This window comes from Equus caballus, chromosome 29 (genome assembly GCF_041296265.1).
Source record: "Equus caballus isolate H_3958 breed thoroughbred chromosome 29, TB-T2T, whole genome shotgun sequence".
Classification (NCBI taxonomy): Eukaryota; Metazoa; Chordata; class Mammalia; order Perissodactyla; family Equidae; genus Equus; species Equus caballus.
This window is the reverse complement of record NC_091712.1, coordinates 42,878,478-42,889,732: the sequence shown is the minus strand read 5'-3', so window position 1 is coordinate 42,889,732 and position 11,255 is coordinate 42,878,478. Positions and strand designations below refer to the sequence as shown.

General features: G+C 40.2%; 1 protein-coding gene across 1 annotated transcript; it reads right to left on the bottom strand.

The window, feature by feature from the left end:
• Positions 1-5,328: 5,328 nt before the first annotated feature.
• On the bottom strand, positions 5,329-6,130 carry LOC111771225 (signal peptidase complex subunit 1). The gene has a single exon (XM_023632179.2). It carries the CDS (start codon positions 6,018-6,020, stop codon positions 5,712-5,714), a length of 309 nt encoding a protein of 102 aa, XP_023487947.2. The 5' UTR covers positions 6,021-6,130; the 3' UTR covers positions 5,329-5,711.
• Positions 6,131-11,255: the final 5,125 nt, after the last annotated feature.

The window sequence follows — 11,255 nt, the reverse complement described above, 5'->3', positions numbered from 1 at the left end:
GCTATTATTATACTACGTATAAGAGAGGGAGAACAATGCATTGCCAAAAGGATTTTATTAAACCCTTGTTATTAAGTTTGTAAAAACATACTGAGGCTGCTCTGAAAATACATTTCTTTTCTTTTCTTTTTGTTTTTGAGGAAAATTAGCCCTGAGATAACTGCTGCCAATCCTCCTCTTTTTGCTGAGGAAGGCTGGCCCTGAGCTAACATTGGTGCCCATCTTCCTCTACTTTATATATGTGGGACGCCTAACACAGCAGGGCTTGCCAAGCGGTGCCATGTCCACAAGGGGATCCAAACCAGTGAACCCTGGGCTGCCAAAGTGGAACGTGCACACTTAACTGCTGTGCCCCCAGGTCAGCCCCTGAAAGTACATTTAGTGTCAATGCTTAATATTCCAGTCCAGACAAAATACTATAGTATTCATGCAGCATAACTACACATGTTTAAACCAAGAGGTGATGTGTAATTGTTATAGTTTAATGCAATGAAGACAAAGATGCTGTGAACCTCTTCATTTTGCTTACTTTTGTACGTTATCTTCACGAAGGAGGAACAGGAGTATTAACACGGTAAAAGAGCTGACATCTGCAAAAGATGAGCAGAATTGTTAAGTGCAAAAGGGTTATAATTACAAACCCTGAAGAAGTTTGTAGCAATAGCTGAGTCATCCAGCAGAAGTAATGTCAGGGGAGAGGGTAAGTGCAGCATTTCCCATGAGAATTTCTGTTTAAAGTGGCCCCTTAGTCATTGCATGTTGGACAAAAGCAAAAGCAGTTAAAAAGTAGGCATAGACCCTCCAAAGAATGCTAAATATTTCTCTCAGATTATAAATGTTCATGGTACCCTATTTGTCTGGCCCCCTTTTTCATTCGTCTTGAATGGCATTGTGCATTCACTGCTGGTCCCGAGGCAAAGCTCAAGTTCTAATGGCACAGGGACCCTCCCCGCCACCACTATTTTTTCTCTGTGATGAGAAAGATGCTCCTTTAGCTAGACTTTTCTCCAGTATCTCCTGCCTGTATAAAGTTCTTTCCGTGGTTCTTTGTAATCAACTCATCCAAAAATAAATTTTAATATTCATTTTCGAATATATTTTGGGACGTTTGTAAGACTTCTCACTATTGGTTTATAATGAGACTAATAATATTATGAGTTTTCCTAGGAAACGTCTTTCCATTTGTGGGATGAACCTGACAGATTTTTGGTAGGATATTCCATTTATACTTGTAATATTTTGTAATCTTAAATGATATAGTATTTCATTTAGTTTTCTTTTACAGGTTCTGAAACCACAACTATATTTGCTTTATAAAGCAGTTTCAACCCATACTCATTTTGACAGTGGACGAAGAACAAGTTTTTGCCTTGAAGCTTTGCAATTATTCATCATTTAATTGGAACTGGAAGATTTAGATACTTATGTCTTAGATAATACTTTCAATTTCTGTCTTCCAAATTTGTTAATTAAATAAAAACTTTCTTCCGGTGACAATTTTCAACTATTGCATTAGTATTAATTAATTAAGGTCTCCTGACTGTGTAGCATTAAGTAGACAAAGAAGAAAGAAAAAATTCTTTCATCTACTGTGAAGAGCATGTGGAAAGGCCCACAGAGGGAGGAAACGTGACAGAGGTCGGAGGACCTGAGGTCTGTGTGGCTGGAGCTGACAGACACCTATTTTCCTCAAGGGGGAGTTGGAGGCAGAGAGGAGCTGGAGGACACAGGGAGCAGAGGCCATGTTAAAGAGATTTGTTTTCATTTTTAAATTGATAGAAAGCAACTGGATTATATTAACCATTAAGGACACAATCAGCTTCGTGTTTTGAAACCATCACTCTGGATGCAGTGTGGAAAACGAATTGGTGGCAGAGAATGGGAGTTGAACACTTAGGAGAAAATTTCAGTTGCCCAGGAGGAGATGGTGGCATCTTCAAAAGGCTGGTGCTGTTGGAGATGAAGAGAACCAGAAAAATCTGAAAGAAAGTTAGGAGGCAAAATGACGGATTTACCATTGATACCAAATGATTTACCATTGGTGGTAAATTGGATGCATGAGTAAGAAAGAGAGAGACCATAACTATGTGGTGATGGGTTGGGTTCTTTGAGATGTGGACTATTCGAAGCTGATGGCGGCGAGGGAAGGCAAATGGATACACATTAAAGTCACAGATTGATAACTAAATACCACTTTTACCACCCAACAATTTTCTTACGGTAGGATCTTTATTCCTCCAGAAATTCACAGACACAAAAGCCAGTCTTAATTCTACAGTTTTTTCAGATATTTGACTACATTGGCTGTCTTTTTAAAAAATTCTTCCTTATTCAAGATATAATCCTTGGAAACTTTTCCCAGTTGTGTGAATTATCTTAAATGTGGAGTGAAATTACTTTCCATATTTTAGGTGTGTCTGTTTTATTTTGCCTTTTATTTTTACAATATAAATTTTTTCATTAGCATGCCACTGGGGCACTGGTAGAGACATTGGGAACAGTAGTTATGGGTCTGCGAGTTAGGGTCGGACTTTGGTTGAAATGTCGATTCTCGCACAATCCTCTTGGTGAATTGGAGCAGAGGGGTTAACCTCCCATGCTTCAAATACTTCACCTGTTAAATGGGGACATAGATCTCACGGTCCTTGAGAGAATACGTATAAAACACTTAGAAGAGTACCCAGCCCACAGCCAGCAATAAATAAGCATTCAGCATTATTATCTTTAAAGATGCTTATTTCAAATGTGGTGAGATTTGAAAAACAATAAAAGATGTAGGATTCAGTTGCCAAGGCAATGATATGAAAAGACTGCAAAACCATATTTTTTCCTACAAAATAAAGTTGTTCATGCAGAAGAACTGGGATGTTAAAAAGTTTCAGCATTAGAGGTAAATTAAGGACAAATACCTTGGTATCAAAATCTCAAGGAAAAGCCTGACGAAACAAATTGCTGGGGTTTTTCCATTACATTCACTGAGTTTGAACTTCTGTTTCATGATTAAAAATAAACTCATTTCCTTATGCAATACTTTTCTTAACAGCAAGACTCGAGAAAAAATAAATGATTCCAGTTCCGGTTAATCTCATAAGCAAATTTTACAAAGCAACTTCTAAATGAAAGCAAATTTCTTGTAAAATAAATGCACACTTGCATTTAGAGGAAGAAATGCAGTACGCTATTCGTGCTGCCCAGGAGGGAGTATCAGTGTTTGTCCAGAGGCTGTAAAGTGTTGTTGTGGATTGGGAGTTAATGTTACACAGTGATACTTAAAGTAACTCCTTTTATCCAGATTAGATGTCAGTCTGAAATTCTGAGCTGAATGCCTTCTCAAAGCCCAAATGGTGGAACTCAGAGATAATGTGTCAGTCACTGAGCTCCAAGCTTCAGGTTCAGACTCATGTGAAGGATAGTTTCAACTTTATTGTTGTCTGAAGGAGCCTCTGAGGATCCAGAGCAGGGAGAAAGCAGGGCTCTCTACCAGCTACAAGTAGTATTTAAACTCTCGCCGTTCCTCCTTGTCATTATTTCCTTTGAAGCTGTATCATGTGTCAGCTTAAGTATCCTTCTTATGCCACTTCAGGCTTCTGACCTCTGATCTTAAATCTGTCTTGACATCCTAATTTAGACATCACTGGTACCTGAATTGCCTCCTTTGATGTATTTGCTATTTCCAAATCTTGACCTTGAAAATCCCGACTCCAAGCCACCTGACGCTTTTTTCTAATTTCTTCTCTCTTTTGACGAGTTGCTCAGGAGGCAATGCCGTAAATATAATTAGCATAGAAACTGTACAGAGACTTTGAATAATGTTTAAATTTCTCTGGTCCCAGGCATCATGCGTATGAAGTTTGGAGTCGTAGAAATAGGAGTGAATCTGTAAGTCGTTTCTTCACTATTTTGGATCTGGGTACTCTATGTCTTTTATATTTTGCTCTAGAACATTTGTGTTTTATTTGTGCGCAAATGTGTTAAGTCTGAAACTGTAAAGGATCTGAAATTTTACTCTGCCTGCAAGCTAACAAGTTTGCCAGCCACAATTTCCTAGACGTATGCTGACAGATGACCCCAGGGTCAGAGAATGACACTGTGTGTTGCTCCCAGCACAAAGCAGCGGCCAGAGTAATCACTGCATCGGTTCCTCACGTCCCACGTCCCGTGGGATGATATGGTAGGAGAAGAGGACGGCACTGTGTGGAAGGGACCCCTAAATTAGGAGTCTGGGTTTTGTTTTGTTATTTTCTTTTGGACTGCTATCGCCTCTAAATGGCCTCCCCTCTGATGAGAAAAACTTCGTTATCCCAGAAAGGAAGCCAACTTCTCAAAGAGAGAGGGGCAGGATCTCTTGGTTTATCATCCTGGGGTGTCCCCACCAAAGGAGACGTACCTCAAACCTCCCAGAGGGATTCATGATCTCTAACTTATCGGGCGTGTTTGCTGGTCTAACAATCCTTTGCTCAGATAGATTGAAGTGGGGAGGAACACGAGAGCCATGAGAAGTGTCTTCCAACCCAGTGGATCCAGCCACTGCTTCTGTAACAGCTTACCCTTGCCATCAAGTGAAACTTATCCAAAATGCACACCCTGTCTGTCAGAGACATCATTTGTTCTGGGTCAGGGTTTCATGATCAGGATGTCACAGCACCTCAGAGGTGTGCTGCCCAATTGTGATCAATATTAAAGTGAGTTTTTTTGGTCAGAGAAAGATTCCTCTAAACTAACATCTGTTGTCAATCTTCCTACTCTTTTCTTCTTTATTCCCCTCCAAAGCCCCAGTACATAGTTGTGTATAGTTCTAAGTTCTTCTGGTTCTTCTGTGTAAGCCGCCGCCACAGCATGGCCGCTGACTGCCAAGTGCTCTGGTTCTACACACGGGAACCTAAGCTGGGCCACCAAAGGGGAGTGCACAGAACTTTGACTGGTGGGCCACCAGAGCTGGCTCAATAAAGCTTCTTTTTGCTGCAACTAATGATGCATACTGATATTAATAACTATTAAGTAGAAAGGTTAATAGATTTTACAATTCACCACATTAAAACTAAGTGTTTACTGGAACACACAGGAACTTTGCTTTGCTTTTATACCACAATCCAGAGAGTTGCACTGTGATAAAAGGCTCTGAATGAGTGGTGCGAAAATTGAGGATGTTTTTAGGCAATATCTGTTATAGGAGGAATTGTGTTATGGGTAACACTGACCTACACTGAGTTGAGGTGAGCATTCAGAAGGAATCTATTCAAGAGTCTACTGAAATTAAAAAATCAGAAATATCCTTTGAGGAGAAAAGATAGAGAATTTAAGGATGGAGTTGTGGTGTGATTACCTTACTTTTTTTTTTTTTTTTTAAGACTTGCACTGTGAGTTTTAATTGAAAACATTAAAACAGCTTAACTACTAATAATGAATTATAAAACTTTGATAGTTAGATTGTGCTATCATTTATTCATTATTGTTGTAGACCTGAAAGAAACTTTGCATACTTGTGTTTTCTGTTCTCCATTTCAGAGGAAGATTATGAAGAGAAGGTTTAAAACATTTATAAATCAAAACCCAAGTGAGTTAGAAGTGAAATATAACGAGAACAAAATCTTAACACAGCTGTGCTGTAAGAGCATAGATGGGTTTTAGCCCATGTTTTGGGTGTGAAATTTAGCTCATCTCATACGAAACAAAAGCAGGTGCAATAGTAAAGCCGAATCATGAAAGCCCAATCAATTATTTTTAGCATGCCTCTTAATTTTTCTTTCCCCTGGTTTCTTGTCTTCTGTGCCTGAGTCTTGAACAGGTAACCACTTGAGGGGGTGCCAGCGATAAATGGGCCATGGAGGAAGTGTCAGCAAACATGAAAAAGCAAATCCGGCCATAACTATATAGACAGTCCACCCGAACTGTTCAGCCACGTACCCATAGATAAATCCAACTATTGCAGAAAAAAGAATAATTCCTTGAAACATCTGTTCAGCTAGTTTCTGGCCCTTGTAATCCATCTGCGTGAGCAGCGAGCTCAGGTGCTCCAGCATGACTGGCTGAGGAGGCGGGCGACAGAGTGCAGGCGGCAGGCGGCAGAGCGAGGGTGGCCGCGACTCGAGGACGTTAAGGGCTGGAGTCTGGTCCTGTGCACAGCCTCGCGCACCTGATTACCTTACATGTTTTAACTCTCCTCCCATCTCCCAATTGATTTTGAAATGTGCCAGAATCAGAGAGGGTATTTTTAAAAATTATAGCTGAGAAGAGATTACTAATTATTTTATTAGGGAAAGTTATATATATATATATATATATATATATATATATATATATATATATATTTCGAGGAAGATTAGCCCTGAGCTAACTACTGCCAATCCTCCTCTTTTTTGCCGAGGAAGACTGGCCCTGAGCTAACATCCGTACCCAACTTCCTCTACTTTATATGTGGGATGCCTGCCACAGCATGGCGTGCCAAGCGGTGCCATGTCCACACCCGGGATCCGAACTTGCGAACCCCGGGCCGCTGAGAAGTGGAACGTGCGCACTTAACCGCTGCACCACCGGGCTGGCCCCATCAAAGTTCTATATTTTAATAGAACTCTGCTTAAAACTTCTGTCAACATTCAGTTATCTTGTGCCAGATATGGAATGACATTGCTGATTACAGAAGAAAAAGAACACAGTGAAAAGCTATAAAAAAACAGCCCTTGAGACAGAGAAGAATAACATACTTTGAGGAAAATGCAGACAATTTTCAAATAAAATTTCTACATCTACATTGATCTTGTCCAAATTAGAGAATATAAAGTTATATCAGATCACTTTTACACTGTAAAATGGAAGAAAAAATAGAAAAATACAGAATACTTTTGCTGCCAAGTATAAAGAGCATAAGTGGATAATCTAAGAAGACACTGACTTGTGTCTTTGTTATTATTTCAATACAAAAATTCATATATTTTATAAACTATTAGGTTTTAAGGGATCATAACGCCAATCATTTTGGACCAAGTATTTATATCCTAACCATTATCTTTTTAAAAGAAAGAAGGGTAAGTGGTAGAAGTGTTTAATTGCAAAATAAAATTTTAATACCAGAACAAACATTGGATCCCCAGCAACACTCTTAAAGGTTAAAAAAAGGGTAAACGTTATTAAATGTCTTATCTTGATCCAAAGAGATTGAGATGATAGGCCATTAAACTGTTTAGAAAAGGCTATACCTTTGATCAAAAGAGTCTAATCTAAGACAGTCTTGTAGGGCTAGCTCAGGCATTTCTGCATGCACAATGGTAACTATTGCCATTTGCAGCCATTTGACAAAAAATCAGAATTGCTCCCCATTCCCCCAGTGTACAGACTCCATCAACTCACCAAGAACAGAAAACCAGAATAGGGTTCCATACACATCTTGCTATTTCTCTCTCTCCCTCTCCACTCCCTGTGCCAGCATCACCCTGATTCTCCTTGGTGACAATAGATTTTCAGCTCCTCTGAGAGCCTTTTCTGCTCCGAGAGTGTTCAGTGTCCCTGTGCTTTCCTGTTAGACTATCTGTGATTGTTGCCTTCCTTTAGGCATCTTTCAATATCAACACACCAGCTATTTGTGCATTCCATGAGCCAGTCAACAAATCTTAAGAGAGTAGAAACATTGTCCTTTTCACTGCTGCCCGTTATCTCAACACCATGCCTGGCCGATGTTTGGAGCCTGATATGCGTTTGTGGAGTGAGTGAGCGTGTCTATAACCCAGGGCTGCTTTCAAGTTTCCACAGAACTGTTCCCTGCTTCACTAGGTCAACGAGAGACTGAAAAACAGCAGAGGATCTGCATGAGAAAATTACATATGTGCCACGCCCCTTGAGAGAGGAAACGTGCCCGTTTCCCCTTTGGATGCATCCAGGTCAACTCTAAGTGTGGAACAAGTTGGCCTCAGGTCACCTGTGTGCTGAGACCAACAGAAACATGAAGATCACTAGTCTTATCTGAATGATCTGAGTTGGCCCCAAATTCGTTTTCAGATCATGTGACTTTCTGATTTGCATTGACAAAACCCTACATATAACCTACCACTGGCTACACGTTCAAGTAGAAATTAGTCTTATTTCCTTTCCACACTTTTCAGAACTGCAGAAACTGGGCTCGTCAAAGGTGACCACCTCCGTTGTTGGTTCCATTTTTCTCCTTATATTTTTGCTTAAACTCAGAGTTCGCATAAATCTGCATTATAAGGAACTAAACTTATAGGTGTTCAGATACAGTGGTTCATGGTGAACGCCAAGTTCTGAACTTGGAGCTTCTGCAAATAGGTATGCCATTCTAAGATTTTTCTTTCAAATTTTAAAGCTAGAGTAGCAGTTTAATGACTTAAGCAGCTTAATACCATCTTTGCTGTTCCACAAATACACTGATTACATTTTCTTTATTTCTTGTAACTAACAGAAGATATCTGTGTCAGGATTGTCAATCCCATTTGTACAACACTAATGAGAAAAAGGATGTTCCTCAGTTCTGATTCTCTCTGTTAATTTCCTTTTTCTTTTCCACTTTCATCATTCCTTCTGTCACTTCGGTGAGAAACATCATCAAGCCATTGAAATTATTTTTTTAAAGTAATAATCTTAGTAATAATTGAAATTGTTTTTTAAAGTAATAATGTAATAATGTAGTCTCAAGAAATCAAGGAGTTTATTAGTATTCACCTTTTCAAGAAAGATTATAAAATATAGGCAAAAATTAAGACCTTTTGTTGCTAGTTATTAATGAACTTGGAATTAGCATGTTTTTTCCTTTCTGTTGACACATTTTATGGTCATCTATTCAGAATTTTAAAGGCATATTCTGCTGTTTCAGACTCTCTTGGCTTCCCTCCCTTTATACATTTTTAATTTAATAAAAGGAGCAGAAGATTTGGGGACAGTTGTCTTTGTTTTGGGGTTGGAAGTTTCCTCCATGGAGCCATCGGTTTCAGGAAGCAAAGGCTGTTCGTTTTCAGCTTTGGAAAACCGCCCTAATATCCTGGAACAGGCCGTGTTGGGCTGTCTTGGGGAAGTTGCCAGCAGTTTTTAGGTAGACATATGGACAGCGCGGGACATTTCAAGAGCCCCCCACGTCTTTTCTAAGGAACGTGAAACAGAAATAACGTCTCAGACAACACAAGGGGTAAGACATGGCCACACCTCATTTTTGGCAGAGTGAAATGACGGTGCTAGGTCCCCAGTTAAACTGACCTGGTCAGTACCTGCTCCGGATCATAGGTGTGGACCTTTGGATCATAGGTCAGGACCTTTTCCTACACACACCTGTCCAAGTATGAATCTGCAAAGGGGGTCAACTAGCTTAGGAAAGGAGATGGAATTTTAAATAGCCCCCTCTTTGATATGGATCATTTTTAAGTCAACCATTTCCTGCCATATGGGCATTTTCTTTGTCTGACAATCCAACAAAACACTATTTATAATTTCAAAGAAATCCTTGCACCCTAGAAAGAGTATTTATGCTAATGATGCAAATAAAAAGTGAATTAAAGTTGTCCTGGACTTTTAAGAACCCCCCTGGCACATATCAGTTTGGGTGGAAAGCCAGTACAGCTCAAACTAGAACCGAAAAGAACATGACGTCTTGTTTGGAATATAATTATGGCAGAAGGGATCCACAGTTTTCAATTCTTTCCATTCGAAGATGAGTCTCTTGTAGGCACATTAGCATGTGAGGGTCACAGAGAAAAAGGATGCTCACCCTTTGACCACATGTACCTGCAAAACCTACACTGCGTGTCCTCCACCCTGTGTGGACAGGTGATGTGTAGTATCCTAACAGTCAAACTTACGTCTAATTCTACAGCTGATTGAAATGCCTTTAATTTTGTGATGCATGAGCTGAGAGCTAATGACACACAGCATCAGTTTTTAAGAGATTCTTCACATATGAATTTTCCATGGGATTCTTATCATTAGCCATATGAGTTCATTGCATGAGCCATATGAGTTCATTGAACAGTATGGACTTGCTGATCCTGGTCATTCTTCACACAGATGTATCTCAGGGGAGCTTTCCTGCATTGTTCTAATGCTGGTAGATGCTCTGTTGTTAGTGTTTCATCATCGGTGATATAGCTTCACCACTGGTTAAAAAACTGTTGTAGGGCCAGACCTGGTGGCCTACTGGTTATGTTTGGTGCATTCTGCTTCAGCGGCCCAGGTTTGGTTCCCAGGCATCGATTTACACCACTTGTCTGTCAGTGGCCATACTGTGGTGACAGTTCACATACAAAAAGGAAGATTGGCAGCAGATGTTGGCTCAGGGTGAATCTTCCTCAGCAAAAAAGAAGGAGGAGGAGGAGGAGGAGGGGGAGGGGAGGAGGAGGAGGGGGAGGAGGGGGAGAAGGAAGAAAGAAAGAAAGAAAGGAAAACAGTTGTAAATATGCTGAAGAGTAAGTGTGATTTGGTGTTTACTTCAAGTCTTGGATTCAGGAAGTTTGTCACAAAGACAATATGCCCCAGTACAATATTGACCCCTGTTTCTTACCTTCCCTAAATCCACCTGCTTTTCTATGTGACTTTCTACTGCCTCTCACGAAAGGGGTAGAGTATACCTCTGCATCACTTGACTCCCTGGCCACATAACTCTATTTGATCAGTAGAATGAGGAAAAACTCCAACCAGCCAATCCCAAACCTTGGCCTCATGTGTTTCCATTGGCGTGTCTGCCACAACCAGGAGAAGAATATGCCCAGGTTAGCCCATAGTGCTAGAAAGAGGATGAGAGACGTGTGGACCTGCGTTGTCCCAGCAAACCACCACTTCTACTCAACTGAGCCACCCAATTGAACCCAACCAAAATTACCCAATCCAAAGACATCTGAAAAAAATGAATGCTTATTTTTGTATACCACTGAGATTTTGTGGTGGTTTGTTATATAGCAGATACACACGAATGCAAATCGCAGTGGGAATTTTTAAATTAGGTAACTCACTTTTTCTCTTTCAGCTCCCTCATGCCTCACCACTGCAACACATTCTGTACAGCATCCACCTTCTAAACAGTGGCGTTTGTGAGGAGGACCTTGCGTGGGGTGCCTGTGTTAACTGAGAACAAAGAACATGGCCCATGATTGCACATCCAATGATGACATAGACATATTTCTTATGGGGCTTAGTGGATGCTCGCTGAAGGGGTGAATGATGGCTTCCCATCGTCTCTAATAATTGCACTAGGTAAACAAAACATAGTGAGGGAAGAGGGAATTTGCATATGTTAGGGAAACAATCTTTCACATTTATTATTC